Here is a 20,094-nt window from a genome sequence, read left to right as displayed (position 1 = left end):
ATCATCTAATGCTAAAGCCTGGAGAATATCAACAGAGGACAGTAACATTTAAATGGAACCTCAGCTCTAGTCTGTGTAGAGACACCTCCAGTCTCTCAGGGTACACATTCCCATCATCTAATGCTAAAGCCTGGAGAATATCCAGGCTGTTGGTACAACTGGGACCTCAGCTCTAGTCTGCGTAGAGACACCTCCAATCTCTCACGGTACACATTCCCATCATCTAGTGCTTAGGCCTAGAGATATCAACACAATACAATAACATTTAACTGTGACCTCAGCTCTAGTCTGTGTAGAGACACCTCCAGTCTCTCATGGTACACATTCCCATCATCTAATGTTAAAGCCTGGAGAATATCAACATATTACAGTAACATTTAAATGTAACCTCAGCTCTAGTCTGTGTAGAGACACCTCCAGTATCTCATGGTACACATTCCCATCATCTAATGCTAAAGCCTGGAGAATATCCAGGCTGTTGGTACAACTGGGACCTCAGCTCTAGTCTGCGTAGAGACACCTCCAATCTCTCACGGTACACATTCCCATCATCTAGTGCTAAGACCTAGAGAATATCAACACAATACAATAACATTTAAATATGACCTCAGCTCTAGTCTGTGTAGAGACACCTCCAGTCTCTCATGGTACACATTCCCATCATCTAATGTTAAAGCCTGGAGAATATCAACATATTACAGTAACATTTAAATGTAACCTCAGCTCTAGTCTGTGTAGAGACACCTCCAGTCTCTCATGGTACACATTCCCATCATCTAATGCTAAGGCCTAGGGATCTAGTGCTAAGGCCTGGAGAATATCAACACATTACAGTAACATTTAAATGTGACCTCAGCTCTAGTCTACGTAGAGAAACCTCCAGTCTCTCACGGTACACATTCCCATCAACTAACGCTAAGGCCTAGAGAATATCAATACAATACAATAACATTTAAATGTGACCTCAGCTCTAGTCTGCGTAGAGACCCCTCCAGTCTCTCACGGTACACATTCCCATCATCTAATGCTAAGGCCAAGGGAATATCAACACAATACAATAACATTTAAACATGACCTCAGCTCTGGTCTGTGTAGAGACACCTCCAGTCTCTCACGGTACACATTCCCATCATCTAATGCTAAGGCCTAGAGAATATCAACACAATACAATAACATTTAAATGTGACCTCAGCTCTAGTCTGTGTAGAGACACCTCCAGTCTCTCACGGTACACATTCCCATCATCTAATGCTAAGGCCTAGGGAATATCAACACAATACAATAACATTTAAATGTGACCTCAGCTCTAGTCTGTGTAGAGACACCTCCAGTCTCTCACGGTACACATTCCCATCATCTAATGCTAAGGCCTAGGGAATATCAACACAATACAATAACATTTAAATGTGACCTCAGCTCTAGTCTGTGTAGAGACACCTCCAGTCTCTCACGGTACACATTCCCATCATCTAATGCTAAGGCCTAGGGAATATCAACACAATACAATAACATTTAAATGTGACCTCAGCTCTAGTCTGTGTAGAGACACCTCCAGTCTCTCACGGTACACATTCCCATCATCTAATGCTAAGGCCTAGGGAATATCAACACAATACAATAACATTTAAATGTGACCTCAGCTCTAGTCTGTGTAGAGACACCTCCAGTCTCTCACGGTACACATTCCCATCATCTAATGCTAAGGCCTAGGGAATATCAACACAATACAATAACATTTAAATGTGACCTCAGCTCTAGTCTGTGTAGAGACACCTCCAGTCTCTCACGGTACACATTCCCATCATCTAATGCTAAGGCCTAGGGAATATCAACACAATACAATAACATTTAAATGTGACCTCAGCTCTAGTCTGTGTAGAGACACCTCCAGTCTCTCACGGTACACATTCCCATCATCTAATGCTAAGGCCTAGGGAATATCAACACAATACAATAACATTTAAATGTGACCTCAGCTCTAGTCTGTGTAGAGACACCTCCAGTCTCTCACGGTACACATTCCCATCATCTAATGCTAAGGCCTAGGGAATATCAACACAATACAATAACATTTAAATGTGACCTCAGCTCTAGTCTGTGTAGAGACACCTCCAGTCTCTCACGGTACACATTCCCATCATCTAATGCTAAGGCCTAGGGAATATCAACACAATACAATAACATTTAAATGTGACCTCAGCTCTAGTCTGTGTAGAGACACCTCCAGTCTCTCACGGTACACATTCCCATCATCTAATGCTAAGGCCTAGGGAATATCAACACAATACAATAACATTTAAATGTGACCTCAGCTCTAGTCTGTGTAGAGACACCTCCAGTCTCTCACGGTACACATTCCCATCATCTAATGCTAAGGCCTAGGGAATATCAACACAATACAATAACATTTAAATGTGACCTCAGCTCTAGTCTGTGTAGAGACACCTCCAGTCTCTCACGGTACACATTCCCATCATCTAATGCTAAGGCCTAGGGAATATCAACACAATACAATAACATTTAAATGTGACCTCAGCTCTAGTCTGTGTAGAGACACCTCCAGTCTCTCACGGTACACATTCCCATCATCTAATGCTAAGGCCTAGGGAATATCAACACAATACAATAACATTTAAATGTGACCTCAGCTCTAGTCTGTGTAGAGACACCTCCAGTCTCTCACGGTACACATTCCCATCATCTAATGCTAAGGCCTAGGGAATATCAACACAATACAATAACATTTAAATGTGACCTCAGCTCTAGTCTGTGTAGAGACACCTCCAGTCTCTCACGGTACACATTCCCATCATCTAATGCTAAGGCCTAGGGAATATCAACACAATACAATAACATTTAAATGTGACCTCAGCTCTAGTCTGTGTAGAGACACCTCCAGTCTCTCACGGTACACATTCCCATCATCTAATGCTAAGGCCTAGGGAATATCAACACAATACAATAACATTTAAATGTGACCTCAGCTCTAGTCTGTGTAGAGACACCTCCAGTCTCTCACGGTACACATTCCCATCATCTAATGCTAAGGCCTAGGGAATATCAACACAATACAATAACATTTAAATGTGACCTCAGCTCTAGTCTGTGTAGAGACACCTCCAGTCTCTCACGGTACACATTCCCATCATCTAATGCTAAGGCCTAGGGAATATCAACACAATACAATAACATTTAAATGTGACCTCAGCTCTAGTCTGTGTAGAGACACCTCCAGTCTCTCACGGTACACATTCCCATCATCTAATGCTAAGGCCTAGGGAATATCAACACAATACAATAACATTTAAATGTGACCTCAGCTCTAGTCTGTGTAGAGACACCTCCAGTCTCTCACGGTACACATTCCCATCATCTAATGCTAAGGCCTAGGGAATATCAACACAATACAATAACATTTAAATGTGACCTCAGCTCTAGTCTGTGTAGAGACACCTCCAGTCTCTCACGGTACACATTCCCATCATCTAATGCTAAGGCCTAGGGAATATCAACACAATACAATAACATTTAAATGTGACCTCAGCTCTAGTCTGTGTAGAGACACCTCCAGTCTCTCACGGTACACATTCCCATCATCTAATGCTAAGGCCTAGAGAATATCAACACAATACAATAACATTTAAATGTGACCTCAGCTCTAGTCTGCCTAGAGACACTTCCAGTCTCTCACAGTACACATTCCCATCATCTTATGCTAAGGCCTAGGGAATATCAACACAATACAATAACATTTAAATGTGACCTCAGCTCTAGTCTGCCGAGAGACACTTCCAGTCTCTCACAGTACACATTCCCATCATCTACACATTACAGTAACATTTAAATGTGACCTCAGCTCTAGTCTGCCTAAAGACACTTCCAGTCTCTCACAGTACACATTCCCATCATCTTATGCTAAGGCCTAGGGAATATCAACACAACTCTCACGGTACACATTCCCATCATCTAATGCTTAGGCCTAGAGAATATCAACACAATACAATAACATTTAAATGTGACATCAGCTCTGTTCATTCTTTAAACATCTCTATTTTCTCACAGCACACAAATAAAGAGTGACTGGTTAGTTTTTCAGCTTTAGATGGAGCCGACCCTTAACATTGACTAACAGAGCCAGTCTTGCAAACGTAAGCAAATAGATTTTTACCATTTGTTCTCATGTAAACTTAAAAAAATCAACTTCAAGCATTTATATTCAAAAATTGATAAACCAACAGAAAATTCATATTTGAATTTTTAATCAACTCACGTGAATGGCAAAGAAACACAGAAACATAAAGTTTCCAGACTGACATTAAGGGCATGGCTTGTTTGTGTTTTAAATTCTATTAACAGACATGGTCAATTAATTCACTAACCCCTGAAATTTCATAATGCACTATTCCAATCTTTGAATTGGAAGAGTTCAAATGTGTCTTTAGGGGTGAATGAGTTAAGGATGTGCCAGAATTTGGTGGTGGAGAAAAACCAGAGTACCTGGAGAAAAACCACCGACCTCCGGTCGGAACCTGGCGACTTCCCCACATAGGCCTCAAACCCACGACAGAGTGGTGGAGGGCTAGTTATTTTTTGAGGAACATGTACACTTATCCATAGAATGGATATATTTTATGACACAGATGACAAACTGTAATTACTGCCATATTAATTGTGTACCTTTTTGAGGTTGTCCATGGCCACCTGTATCTGTTCCTGGTCCTCCTCACACTTGGCTAGTTCTGTGTGTACCTGACATCGCAGGCTGATCAGTAAACTGTAACACACAATTTAGGGCTCATTAAATGGTCTCTTGACTTAGGCTTGTTAATCCAGAACAGTCATATTTAGACTCAGAAAGGTGATAACTTAGTGCTGAATTAGAAATAACATTGTCAGTTATAAAACAGTCAGTATTTTAAGTTGATAATACAACAGATATATTCTGTTCAGCACACGTGCTAAGGTTAAAAGAGAAAATCCTGCTGACACAAACTTGTCACCTGGGACTCACTGACTACTGGTACCAGTCAGAAGCAGTTACCTCCTTGTACTAGCTCTACCCGTTACCAGGCAAAGAGCAAAGATTTTTACATCTGAATCCAGACATCTGACAATATATATAAATGTATGGTCAATCATACCTCTCTATATCCTCCAAGGCCTCGGCTACCAGGGTGAGGGGTTTACGGGCATGGTGTCGCAGGTTGAGTTGAAGGAGAGGCAGACATGTGTTCCACTGGGTGACACATGCAGCCTGGATTACGTTTGGGTCACCATGCCGAATGGCATTCATAATGGTCTCCTCACAACGCTTGATAGCCTGTAACCTCAGCTGGAGATATAATAGGATTATCATTTTCATAATTACTACACTGTATATCATTTGAGGTAACATGAATCTGTTTCATTGTGAATACGCTTTATTGCCCTCATGAATGCCTCCCACTAAAACATGATACCATTGTAACTACAGGATTGTGGAGCTATGCTTGCTTCAAGTGGTTGTGACATCATTTACATTGATACGTCATTAATGCATCATTAGCAATTACCAGTCGTAACAAGTCAAAGACTGTTCATTTGATTGACTGAACAAGCAAGATATGATGACTTGCATAACAGGTATAACAATTTCATCTTTAATTGAGTGCTAGGTACTATTTCCTTTAAATGTTGATATACTACACACTAACTGCAGTGTATTGCAGGTTAAGGTTACATGGCTATGTATGAGCTGCATACATATTCTTAATAAAGAAAGAAGTCCCTCATTAAATAAGCAGTTCAATGTAGCTATGCTAACATGGTTCAACTAAAATAAGTTCAGTGTCATGTTGAAACTTTTCTATCTTCATCATAAATAATTATGTTGCCTTCTCCGTGTGTTTGTCACCCGTATGAGTTGAACAAGGGATGAAGAGCAACATTTCAGTCACTCAGGACACCAGCCTCGATCCGTGTTTTAGATAAAACTATGTAATGATGACTTACATCAATGACAGACTTCTGGTAGGACTCCTGTTTGTCGCCCAGAGAATGCAGCATCAAGTCACACTCCAGTAACTCAAGCTCCAGGTAGAATCCAGTCTCCTACAAATACATTATACAGCTTACTCTCATGGTACATTGTATAAAGATAATCCATGTGTCTTTTATAAACTACAACAGAATGTCCCTGAAATGACTTTCATAATTGACAAGGCTGCTTCTTTGTCATATTCATAATGCTATTTATACAAGGACCTATACATTTCCCATTGTACATTATACAATACATCTCCAGCACACATGCAGGCATACACACATAGGGAGATATTAGCCAGGTGGCATAGGACTAGTAGTTAGTGTCTAATAAGGCAGCTCCTGCGAATTCCTCAAAATTGTATTGATTATAATGTATGCTTATCTTTGTACTGTAAAGTGCTTTAGAGTGGCTTACTCTAGCTAGATAGGGTGTTATATCAAATGTTGTATATCATTATTATTATTTATTTAATGAAAGAACTATTTCCTTATCTGTAAGGAAAACTAAAGACAGTAAGAAGAGAGGGGATTGTCTGGTTCCAGACCTACAACTACACATCAGTAATAAATTACCTTGACAACACACTGCTTCATGTGGTTCACACAGTCATGGGCGAGATCTGCAAAGTCCAGGTCGAGACAAAACCGGCCAAGTTCCAGCAGCAAAAACGGTCTAACAGAATGAAGTGCAAACAAATACAATCTTTTGGTCGTTATTATGCTGTATTACTGTAATACTAAAAATTCTGTTCTCATTAAACTATTGACAGTAAACCCAAATAGTTGTTTACAAATTAAATGAAAATCTCTTTAATTCTAATTATTCTGTACTTGAGATTGGCGATGTCAAAGATTTAAAAGAATTTTCTTTGGGTTGTTTACTGTCCAATCTATATTAAATGATGCTGACAGAGGAACACATCTAATGTTCCTGGTTTATAAACTATACTTAGTACATAACTATTTTACAGGCTATCTAATGTTCCTGGTTTGTAAACTATACTTAGTACATAACTGTTTTACTGGCTATCTAATAAGAATATCTTAATAAAAGATGAACTGGTATATTTTCAAAGATGTGGACTAAAACAGGTGTGTAAATTACGTTATTTTTTATAAGTAAACATTTGATCACATACAGTAAATAATACACCTCGGTTCTATCTCCGAGGGAGACAGAAAACCTCTTCCTTAGCAGTGCTTATTAAATCATAAACTAGGTCAATAATACTAAAGCAGGTGACTTAAAAAATAAAACAGTTTCTACTATAATTAAAGCGTGTGTTCAATGTTAGTATGGGTGCTATCTACATATCAGCCATACCAAGTTCCCCATCATAGCAGCACCTTCTCCAAGGAACAAAATAATTAACAAAAGTACAGGATCATTCATGCTCTTTCAGAAATAATTTCATTTATCATAGAAGCAGTAATTATTTCTTGGAGTCCAAAGGACAGTTTTCACTTTCTAACTCAACCATTATAGGATATGACAGGCTTTTATACTGTTGGGAAGAAAATGTTTTCTAAATGTTTACGTACATATGGTTCTAGATGTAAATTTAGTATATGCATATACCATTACTTTATTGCATATATAACATAATTGATACCTGGGACTGTACTATAAAGCAAATTAACTATAGCTATCTATAACAGGAGTACCAGCGGATCCTCTTACAGAACTATACTCAGTACTGTAGCCGGAGAAAACCAACTAAATAAACTGTTCTATCTGTTCCTCTACCCCTCACTGTTTATGTAGGAATACATAAGGTTCTGCCTGTATTGCATGGGAACTCACTTGTCGGGGCTGTCTGGAGCTAATTTCTTTGTACTCGTAGGAGTGGGGGTTCGCCTCCCCGCCTTAGAAGGACTCCGCCTGTGTGAAAAATTCAGCCACTGATCTATAAACATCTACTGAACATCTATAAAATCCTCTAAATTGTCATCTACACATAGTGATACTACCTGTGAAATAGCTACATAGATACCAACTACAACTTAATATATCCCTTAATTGTCGAATCCAAACATCACATTCATCAGTCTATATCCATTTAATATTGATATAACAGAGGTGATAGTGCTGGGTGGAGTATCAGTAATGTATACCCAACCTTGTATTATCAATCTAGTATAATATTCAGATCAGCTTTGACTGAAATGAATTAATGTTATACTTCTCAATATTTTGCACTTCAACCAAGTGAGTAATGTCAATACAAGCCAAAACAGATATTTTTATCTGAAGACTCAATCTGGTAGAAAGGATTCATGAATTCTTTGCCGCGATGAATGTAATGAATTTTGGATTAGTCAATATAGGAAAAGAAATGCCAATCTACTGAACGTAATAATATCAAACAGAAACCTAGAACATATATTGATCTTCTTCAACTATGCAACCATAAGAAATTATATGTACATGTGTTAATTTTTTAGAGAATTCTCATTTCAAGACCAAGGTAATGCTATGGTAGATAAATCAAGACATATATTTTCGTACAATTTTTAATGAAATTATTGTATGTAATTATTTATTATAATTTCAGTGTTTAAAATAGCTGTAAGCATATTAACCTTGACAAATGAGTAAATGAAAAGATGATTTGATAATGAAATATTTGAAAATAGTAGAGTAACAAAAACTGCACATTAATGTCATGATTATGGTTGCTTGTGAATGAAGAAAATGCTAAGAAAAAAACCTGTAGTTCCAATAGGAGCACATTGTGTCTAGAAATGGAGAGTTCAGTGGCAAACCGGGCAACACTAACTCAGCGAACTTCAGAATCCCTCCGCATATCTTAGTTAAATAGCTGGTACTTTACATCAGCCATTAGGTTTAAACATTATGTCTAAGATTTATAGTACAATATTACAATTGTAAAAAGTTCCATAATGTTGGCTTCAGATTTTTCTCAACTTAAAAACACAAGGGTGCCAAACATATGTACTTTCACTCTTTTCCAAAAATTGTACCAGATTAAAACCTAGACTTCATGGTGAGTCTCTCTGAAGTGTGCCCGAGTTACCACATCACCAGGACGTTTCTCGCTACATTAACCCTGTGAAAAGAGGTGACATATACAGTATTGTATGCTTGTGACTGTGACAACCTGAGTCAGTTAAGACTGTGAGAACCAGAGTCGTCAGACTGCGTGAAAACCTAAGCAATTAAGACTGGGTGAGAACCTGAGCCATTCAGACTGTGTGAGAAGCTAATTCTGTCAGACTACTTGAGAACCTAAATTGGTCAGACTGATTGAGAACCTAAGTCATTAAGACAGCGTGAGAACCTAAGTCAGTCAGACTTTGTGAGAACCTAGTTCGGTCAGACTGCTCGAGAACCTAAGTTGGTCAGACTGCGTGAGAACCTAAATTGGTCAGACTGCATGAGAACCAAATTGGTCAGACTGCTTGAGAACCTTTTTGGTCAGACTGCTTGAGAACCTAAGTTGGTCAGACTGTGTGAGAACCTAATTCAGTCAGACTGTGTGAGAACCTAAGTTGGTCAGACTGCTTGAGAACCTAATTCAGTCAGACTGCATGAGAACCTAAGTTGGTCAGACTGTGTGAGAACCTAAGTCATTCAGACTCCGTGAGAACCTTAGTCATTCAGACTGCGTGAAAACATTATTCAGTCAGACTGCGTGAGATCCTGATTCGGTCAGACTGTGTGAGAACCTAAGTCAGTCAGAGTGCATGAGAACCTAAGTCGATCAGACTGTGTGAGAACCTAAGTCATTCAGACTGCGTGAGAACCTAAGTCGGTCAGACAGCGTGAGAACCTAAGTTGTCAGAGAATAACTCTCACCTCATCATCTCACCACTGGACACACTGCGATTTCTTGAAAAGGTAATAAAAGGAAATTTCTTTCGTTGAAACCATAATAATCATTAAGGATATGTTGATGGATGCTTGGGGGATACAAACCCTAGACACTGTATCAGCAAGGACATCACAGTAAAATTAGGCATTTAATTATATCAAATGAATACATAACCTCATTTTCAAAAACATCAAAGAGTGCTATCTTTATTACACTTAAAAGAAATTATTTTGAATCTCAGAAAAGCCAAACTGGGCTTAGGGAATGCATATTTTGTCATGAACTAACTTGTTTGGCATTTGGAGAACATCTTGATTAATGAACATGACGATTTCATTTTAAATATATGCCTCTGAGTTTGCTTCAACAGTAATGGTTAAAGTAATACTGTATACGGGGAAATTTGCACCACAGATAAAATACCCTTTTGCCAAATTTTGGTCTTCACATTTGATTACTATGTTTATTATATCGCTTATTACCAGTACTGTTCGTTGTAATGAGAAACTTGCCCTCGTTGCAGAGGGCGAAAAATAAACTGTGGCTATAATTTCCCGGTATTCAGTAGATATCTGGAATAATACACATCATAATGTTTTAATGCAGTAACATAAGATCAACTTTGTGCGCCAATCCACTATGTAACACTTATACCTTCATATGATATTGTGTTACCAGACAATGTGGATTACTGTTACATATCTTTATTGACTAAAATAATGACTTACAGACTAAAACCATGCTGTCATGCAGTATGGATACACTGTTGAGTGATATTGGAAAGATGAAGATATATATTTGTTATTAAATAGACTGTGTATGGTGGTCATTCCAGCATGAGCTACAGTGGAATTTACTAATCTTTACTGATAAATCAGGTATTCTGTTCCAGTTTTGAATTTATATGTACATGTATTAAAGTGTTTTTAACATTTCTATCCATATCAATAAAGAAATCCTACCAAATGAAGGGTTTCAAAATATTAATAAATTGATCAAATTCGAAAATAATTTCCCTATTTCCTGATCTGTACATCTGGAATGAACACTATTACTGCCTTCTCATTATAATAATGTGAATTCACACATCATGCCTTTTTATTTTCTACTACATTCCTGAACACCATGCTGGCAAGCATACCTCAAACCTTGTATCTATGTGACCTTATATACATATTGTTATACCAGTGCCATGCTAAGGACATTGTCACTCTGTGGCCGAGTACGAAAATTAAGTACAACATTACCTACACTAGCAATACAATTATATAAGACTGTCAAGATTGTCATACAATAAAGTTTCCTTGATACCAAGAAAATAACTTCTCTTATAATCTGAATTATATTAAAAATAATGATTAATCCATTCAATAGGTAAAAAAACAGATCTCTACAACCATTTGCATTTTAATTATTGATACAATATTTAAATAACTATTTATTTATTCAGTTTTAATACACAAAAACAATCATGATTTATTCCGTAAATCCCTCCCTGAATTAAAGACAAGTATGTCTACCAGACAACACATCCATATACACAAATATTCAAACATTTCACCTAAATTCTTTACAACAGAAACAAAGAAATTAGATCCTACACTTTGAAAAATGAAACAATGATAGTAACAAAAACGTATATTCAGAAAAAATAGAACCCATTTCACAGGAATGAACTACAACACCAGAAAGTTTAAATCTGTGTCATATAACTTGTTAATGTGTTAAACACAGAAGTTGGTGGTGTACCTACTGTATAACCTGACAGAGCTAACGGATTCCTTCACAGCTACGTCAAACCTACGATCAATCTAGACATGCATTGTTGGTGAGTGGTACCGCTAAATGACTTACGACTCAGAATCCGAGAAAGCACTCTGAGAAATCTCAGAGTGTTGGGACTGGGGACTGGGAAAAACAAAATATCACATAAGTCAAGTAAAGCAACTTCAACAAATGTGCAAAAACTGAATTAAATATAAAATTCAATATGTTTACATCTCCCACAATAAGGTCCCTAAAATACATTTCATTGTCAAACACATGAAACCCAAGGGTTAAGGTCTTGATCATCTTCTCTACATCTTTGTATATGTATGAGACCAGAACCCTTGAGAGTCAAAGAGGAGTCGAAAAGGAAACATGTAGATTTCTGTATTTGCTAATTAAGGCTGTATGCTGCAATAAAATATATAAGATGATAAAACAGCTACAACTAGTATCATCACTTTCGATGATTAGCGGTCCAGTGATGATAAGAAAATTAAGCAAATAGATATACGTAACATGTAATGATTTCTTTGTAATAAAAATTCTAAAAAAAAAGGTGCAAACTAAAATGATAAATCATACAAATAAAATTATTATAGCATTTTTATTACTTAGGAATATTTCTTATATATCCAAACCACCATAAAAATGTTAGAAAACAGCATTAATGAGACCTTGTCTCCCACTTCAAATCCATCACAACGTCAGGCTGAACATGAATGTGTAGGGATTTGGAGGAAGAGAAATCATTCGAAATTCCCTGAGACAAGCTCTTTTTTATTTCAAGTAAATACATAAAACACTCAAACAACATGACTGCAAAACTCTAGATTGATTAAAAAAAGCAAGTAACACTAAGTATGTAACTGTAATTTTGCACGTTTAATTGGCAATGATATGACAGGCCAGATATATTTTAGGGGAAAGTTTTCATATATATGTGCCTCAATATCTAATACAGTTGGTTACTTAAATAGTAGAGTAGTAAAGTAGCATTAATACTGTACATTGGTCTCAAATTTTTGTTTGTATCAGTATTTAAAATTGAAGATAAAGTTCATAAACATGTCTGTCTTTATTGTTATTCTGAAATCTAAGATCATTTTCATACATATTTGAAATACAAATTTGAGAAGCTTCAACCAACTGTTTTGCAAGAATGAAATAAAACTATGGCAAAGAAATGCTTGTTTCACAATTATATTTTGAAAATTCATTACGTTTATGCAACAACTCATTATTCTGTTAATTTCTTCATCTAGATATGTTCCCTTTATTGAAATCAATACAAAATTAGATTGAAACTAAACTAGCCAAACACATCCCTTTATTGGGACCAGAACAAAATTAGATTGGAACTAAACTAGCCAAACACATCCTGTAAAGAAGTAATTACTGATTAGATCATCACGTCCAGACCAGAAATCTTTGATTAGGTCATCACGCCCAGAGTATACTTACACCCGTTGTGATGAGTTTTTACGTACAAGTTCAGGGCGAGGTTTATCAGGGGTCGAGGAGCTCGACCTTACACTTTAAAGTCACATGTATAAAATGGTAGTTATACATCAATCCTTATATAGGCTTAACACCTACTAAACAAGTTTGTCTATTACAATTACAAGACCTTTTTCCCTGATATAGATTAGAAAACTTTTGAATAAATTTGAATTTTTCCAAATTCATCACCAAATGTTAAAAACTTGACTGCTGTAATCATACAGATTACCGTGATCAAATTTATTGCTTAAGCTACTGTTTGGTCATAAATACATCATCACCATCCATGAAGTTCAAATGAAAATCAGGTACATCATATTGTTTATGACAGGGTAGTTATATAAGTGTGAAAAGCCACTAAATAATAAATACATTTACAGTGCTGTTTTATGGTTGTATCTTTTACACTCAATATCACTGTTGTCATATATATACATATTGTAGCTTAAAACGAATATTCAGTTAATTAAGTAACTTACTTAAGAATTCTTCTTTTTTGGAATGCAATATTACTTTCGAAAGAAAAGGCCTTGTAAAGGGCTGAATCATGATGGTTAAATTTGAGCTTGGCACACATTTAAAATTATTTATTATTGGAGCTTGATTTATCTTTAAGTATCACACTAGTCAGCTTCATAAGATAGTAAAACTGATGGACGACTCTCTAAATTAACATTACAAGTCTTATGATAAATATACTGCTCTTAAAATTAAAAACACAACAAAGAAATTAATAACTGAAATTGTTTAAATAATATGTAATAAAACCCTGAACATATTAGATAATGGTATCATTATATACCTTTCTCTATCCTCCTCCAGTCGACCCCCAGGTGTGGGGCTGGCTGCAGTCCTCCCTCCCTTTTTGCCACGCCCCTTCTCTGTTTTCTGGGTGTTGGTGTCATCAGCCCCGCCCTGGGATACACCCATCTGGTTAAGGATCCTCTGGATCTCACTGTAATACTCACGCTGTTCATTCAGGTCTACAGATCTATAAAATAAACATAAAATAAAGTGATGGGAGGGATCTCATTTGTATAAACATTTTATTCCACCAATACAAAAACCAAATATCTCTTAGATAACAAATTTGACAGATATATTAAATATTCAAAAACAATATTCAATCAAGTATTTGTCCTATAAGCCCAAGACTCATGTTGCATATTGAAAATAAACCTTTTATTATTTCGTTTCATATCTACACGAATGTCCAACTATATACTTGCCTGTCTACACAATAACTTTCTCATACTTTCACAGAAAGATTTTATTTTAATATTACTTTTTAATTCAACCAGAAAGTTTTAAAAGTGAATACCCTATCAGTATAATGGTGATTAACACTTTTATATAATATCTGTTAGAGGTATGTGCCAAGAAGTGAGACATTTATAGCATTACAATGCTCTGATCACGTTTTAAATGATCTTACACTTTGAGTTTGAGTATCTTGTAGTACACAGCCAGTTCTGCGGAGTTCTTCACGTCTTTGTGTAGTTTGGCAGACTCTAGCAACTGGTTTCTCACCTGTCAATGAGTGGAAATAACACAAGTTAAGTGGTCATATACAACACGATGAGATTTGGACACAATCTGATTTACACAATAATTATATGTGTCTGATGAGTTGGACAGTAAACAGTAGTTACTCACAGCAGGATTGCACCAGACTGCCATTTCATGTCAACATTGGACATATAAAAACAATCAAAATCTTAATCCATGTACTATTTCAGGTGTAGATTCAGACCCCAAAAAATGACTTTCTTTCATGAAAAAAGACATATTTGATGTATTTTTGGATAGCGTAAATGAAGAACTGCAAGTTTTGGACCATCTTTTGACAATTCTGGACCCACCAGTAAATCTGAACAATGTTTGTATGAGAAATTAAAAGTTCTTCATGTAAATCTTATATTTTAAAATAAATTATTCATTTGTAATACAGAAATCTGACACATATTTCAATACAACACACGTGACAAAGAAAATCATTTTCTGTATACAATGTATACCAGTGATATCAATGGAAGAGCATAATACAAAAATAGAACTTACAATGATCCCAAACACCTTTTTGTACAGGTGAGGCACGTTAGTCTTGATGAAGGTGACAGCAGGATTGGCTATACTAGCAGCGTCATTCCTCTTCCCAGCATCCAGGTGACACTCAATCAGGGCTCTATAACCGTTAAAAAAACATTACATCAGCCGTACATCATAATCACAAAATCATCATCATTGTCAACTGATTGGACATAAGTTAGCGAAACAAAGTAATATCAAATTTAGTTTTATATTTCATAGAACATTGTACATGTATATTTAATATATCATAAAACTAAGTTGTAAATGGTTTAGTGCAGATCTTTTGCAACCTACAATTGCTTTTATTTGCGAAACCATGTTAAATGTACATAGTTATTCCCTGACAAACACAAATTGTTTTCAGTTCATGAAAACTATGTTTCCATCGGAATGTTAAATTTAAGAAAAATAATCGTTATAATTTTCTTTGGTATTTTGTACAACATACATCATGAGCTGAGCACGCCATTCAAAGTCTTTATCCTCGATGTCGTCGAGTGCCTTGACCACCTGATGGAGGCCACGTGCCAGGTACTGTTTGTAGTTAGGCTTGAGGAATGGGCGACAGAACTGCCAGTAGATCACAGACGCATTATACACCAGGAAGTGATACCTATATAAATAACATGTATCATAACATTAAGGTGCTTAGATAAAATCGTTGCTATCATAAAATCATATAAAAATACTATCATTATGAGGCAAGAGTTCCAAGCATACATGTAAACTTGTATCACCAATATATAACCAGCATATTTACCTGTTGACATTTTTTGTTAGTGGAAGTAATGGAATTTTAGAACTTCTTTGATAATAGAGAAAAATAACTGTGGAAAGAAACATCATGCAGTATAGAGGAATATCAACAGCATCTAAACCACTAGGGTTTACGACAAACTTACCTCACATTCTTCTTTGCAAATGAGATAGCTTTCAGTAAATACACCACTGCTTTTTCTAGCTGATCCTGAAAAAAATAACACATTGATAAGCTGTTATTTCATTACTACATTTTGTACCTCACTGTAGGGTGGGTTTACCTATACCTTAATGGGGTTTACTTTTTTACATAACTCACCTGTTACACAGGAAATACGCAATGTCCTACTTTTGTCAGATAATTTATGTCAACTTGCAATAGTAATGCCTCAGCTAGTCCAATTATGACATCACAGTAAGAGCAAGAGACATCATTAGATTTTCAAGATAGCACGTGTATGAAAACTTGATGATGGTCAAAGACAGCATTATTTTTCTCAGTATATTTACATTACTGGTAATTAATCCTTAATTGGTCATTTACATACATAATACATGTACTATTGACAGATATTTAATTTGTTTCAATTTCATCCCAGATTTACAACAAGTGACCTAACATGTTGATTTAATTCAGCAAAGCTTTTAAGCTAAATTAGTTTTAAAGTTTAATTATTATTAGCATTACTTACTGGGTTGTTTGCTTGCTGTGGGGCCAGTAGCTGAGCCTGACATAGATATGCTCTGCACAAGAACTGATTCCCAGGTGGCGGTTTCATGAAAAACATTTTGAGACAGTCCCTCGCCATTTCGTAGAGACCATTCTGAAAATGATGTATCTAATTACTGTCAAGTAAAAATCTTCATAAAATCATTACAAACCAACATAATGACCAATGCATGATCACCTAGCTTAGGGAATGGCTCCTCTACAATGACTTACCTGGAAGGAGATTTCTGCACAGATGACGTACAGGTCCTGTCCAAAAGCTTCCGGGGCATCCACAGACGGTTTGTTCTCTGCCACATTTCTAAGGGTTTCAAAAGCTTGATGAAGTGGTGAATTATCTGGACCTGTTGATGAAACAATGTGTGTAAATCAATATGGTATGTTCTGTACTAAGTAAATAAATCAAACATACTGTATGCCTAGATATGGAATCTAGAAGGCTTTACCTCAATGCTGACCTCAGATCCATAATGATCAGCTTTGATGGCAGATGGGAACCATATGAAGAAAATGAAGTTGTCCTCTGAAGAACAAATCCAATATAATGATATTATCCAACCTGATGAGCAGTTTCAAGAGCATATATATGCTATTGATAAATTACCTGAGTTTGTCAAACTTTTAAATACAATTTCCTGCAATACGGCTTTAAACACAATAGCTAGAGCTTATAATTTGTATTTCTCCCATAACTACTAAAGGTTTCCTCACTCCGGATTCATTGGATAAACCTGCTAGGAGTTGGTAAACATTTTTGATTACACACTGAAGTGGGTAACACCCTGGACGTGATTTCATTGGTCATTTTTTTACTTATGACATCACGTAACAATGCTTTGCGTTGTCATCTTCCATTGTGACGTCATGATTTATGGCAATTGTTTCCCCCATCGGAAGCCAACATTAAAGTGTGTTAATTTTCAAGGGAAACAATGTGACTTTCCAGATAGAATATGAACATTATAGGAGAAATAGTACCCCAAACTCGTGATGGTAGTTGATCATGTTTATCTAATTCTAGTTAGTTAATTTACAATTTGAAATTAATAACTAATTCAAGTTAGATAAACATGATGACCAACCATCACTCGTTGGGAAACCTATAATAGCTTATCAGGTTGGGGAAAACTCGCCTATTATACGCCAATCGGAGTATGGATTTGTTACTAAAAATAACCCAAAACGCTTTAACAGTAATCTTTGCAAGATATTATTAAAAATCGCATTAATTTACGACAAGGTAAATAATATTTTGCTAAAAGATGTTTACTGAAAGCTTTGGCTACTTAGAAACTTGATGTAACTTTACCGGAAGTATTGCATCTGTTTTTTGTACTTTCCCACATGCAATTAAAGTTTATTTTTGCATTTGTATTATGTTTCATGACTGAATAAATGCGACTTGGACAAACAATGTGAACAATTTAAGATTAAAGTGATTTTGGCTATTTTTTAGTAACAAATCCATACCCCTATTGGCATATAATAGGCGAGTTTGCGTAATATACGCCAGTTAGTGGTTTTCCCCAACCTGCTTATATAAGAGAGCTAGCTGACAGCAGAGGAAATGTAAACATTCCTATAGTTAGAATAAAATCATTGTATACACTGTACTTATAATAGTGTAAGTGTTTGAGGTATTCAGTAAATTTCCGCTGTTCTGCAACTTAAACGCATAGCATTCGAACTACAAATCAATGAAAATACTCGATAAGAATTGTGAGCACCTATGTGGAAGAAACTTCTGTAATCGTTGATATTGACGGAGGAAGGTTATAAAGATGAAGAATGAGATTCTCTATAACCGTTATAGCATTACGAATGAAACGAGAGATAAAACGAGGGGGGATGCATTATAATCTTTGGGAAAAAAACACGGAGGGGGGGGGGGGGGGGGGGGGGGGTCTTTTCGATTACACCTCCCCCACCCCACTTCCGCCGTATTTTGATATTTGTATATTAGTTTCAACGAGGCCAATGTAACCGAACGTCAGATACCGAGACAGTATCTACTGTGCAGACGAATAAAGAACGAAGACTGACGGGAGGGTAAGAAAAGTCGAAATATTATCGAAAAGGAGGTGACATGGTTCACATCTACAACACACACTCTAACTACCTGTTAACTTTTGAGCAGTCGTCAGCAAAGTGCGAATGCTAATATCCATATTGTCTTAATAACTGCAGAAACACCCGCGAACAATCAGAGCACCTGAACGACGTCCGCCATGTTTCAACTACGCGTTGCTATTTAGACCGCCATCTTTGTTTCGTTGTTGGTCACGTGATTTTTCGCGGGAGATTTGAAAATGGATTGCATGCCAGTTTTTCTACTCTCCGCTAGTCTTCGCTTCCAAAATGATGAGTATCAAAAATGCAACTGATGGTGATGGGCTAAAAAAGGTTAAAATAGTGCATATTATATCAATCTAATTAAGATAAGATAATCATTTCCGTTCTTACGTACTGTTCCATAATTAACGCAACACAATCAGGGGCGTAACAAACGGGTTTTCAATGTGTAAGCCCAATGATGAAATGTGCTGCCGAAGGCAACCCACCGAAGCGCGTAGCGCGAGGAGGGGGAGGGTATGGGTGGCAGGCGCGTAGCTGGGCTTTTTCGATATGCATGCAGAAAGTCGCACCGAAGGTGCGAATGCGAGCGCCAAAGGCGCGAATCCATTCTAGGGGGGCATGCCCTACCGGATTTTTTTTTAGATCTAGAAGCTCTGTTGTGCCATCTGGTGGCTTTTTAGATACATTTTTGGGTGTTTTAATTTATTTTACAGACAACATTTTTTGGTTGATTCATTCACTTTGTTATTGGAAAGCATCGCAAAAATTCAAATGTATTTCAAATGCGAAAGACAGCTCTCCTTTTTTTTCTCTACTCCAAAAATGTGTAGATTGTTGGAATTCCTCGAAAATATCCGTTGCGTCATATCTCTTTCCTGATGAATCTAAGTTAACTAGATATTTAAAATGTCGGAGCCAATATAAACAGATTAATTTCAGATTTTTTGCTGTTGTGTCCACCAAACCCTTTTTGTATCATCAACATTTCTCAGAACATAAGATGACGGTAGCTCCTATATCGATGTTTAGATATATGTATAGATCTACATATATATCCAGGAGCCCTACTGAAGATAGACCTAGGACTACTCTTAAAAACATACTTTATAAGTTCATTACGGGGAAAAATGAATGTATCTAACTACGTGTATCTATGATGTGAAATTCTCAATAGACCTATATATATATATATAATGTCACAGATTATAAAAAGCTAGGGGGTCTTACCCCTTCCCATCGATGTGGGTTGTGGGGGTCTCCCCCAGGAGATTTTTTTGTTTTCTAGAACGCCTGCAGAGACGCGTTCTC

At 36.6% G+C, this 20,094-nt stretch overlaps 1 protein-coding gene across 1 annotated transcript in view; it reads right to left on the bottom strand.

Moving 5' to 3' along the window:
* Positions 1-18,979, bottom strand: part of LOC110455910 (cilia- and flagella-associated protein 46-like) — an 85,981-nt gene extending 67,002 nt beyond the window's left edge. The window contains exons 1-15 of the mRNA XM_021506342.1: positions 18,830-18,979; positions 16,924-17,054; positions 16,673-16,804; positions 16,124-16,188; positions 15,670-15,834; positions 15,192-15,315; positions 14,566-14,660; positions 13,933-14,121; positions 13,092-13,163; positions 9,845-9,877; positions 7,829-7,906; positions 6,598-6,697; positions 5,992-6,090; positions 5,142-5,332; positions 4,678-4,774 (exon numbers count right to left, since the gene is read on the bottom strand). Of these exons, the coding sequence (XP_021362017.1) occupies positions 4,678-4,774; positions 5,142-5,332; positions 5,992-6,090; positions 6,598-6,697; positions 7,829-7,906; positions 9,845-9,877; positions 13,092-13,163; positions 13,933-14,121; positions 14,566-14,660; positions 15,192-15,315; positions 15,670-15,834; positions 16,124-16,188; positions 16,673-16,804; positions 16,924-17,054; positions 18,830-18,878 (1,620 nt within the window). The 5' untranslated portion in view covers positions 18,879-18,979. The remainder of the gene's footprint in view (positions 1-4,677; positions 4,775-5,141; positions 5,333-5,991; positions 6,091-6,597; positions 6,698-7,828; positions 7,907-9,844; positions 9,878-13,091; positions 13,164-13,932; positions 14,122-14,565; positions 14,661-15,191; positions 15,316-15,669; positions 15,835-16,123; positions 16,189-16,672; positions 16,805-16,923; positions 17,055-18,829) is intronic.
* Positions 18,980-20,094: the final 1,115 nt, after the last annotated feature.

Source organism: Mizuhopecten yessoensis, unplaced genomic scaffold (genome assembly GCF_002113885.1).
Source record: "Mizuhopecten yessoensis strain PY_sf001 unplaced genomic scaffold, ASM211388v2 scaffold8421, whole genome shotgun sequence".
Lineage (NCBI taxonomy): Eukaryota > Metazoa > Mollusca > Bivalvia > Pectinida > Pectinidae > Mizuhopecten > Mizuhopecten yessoensis.
The sequence above is the reverse complement of the archived record's forward strand: the minus strand, read 5'-3'. Positions and strand labels throughout refer to the sequence as shown.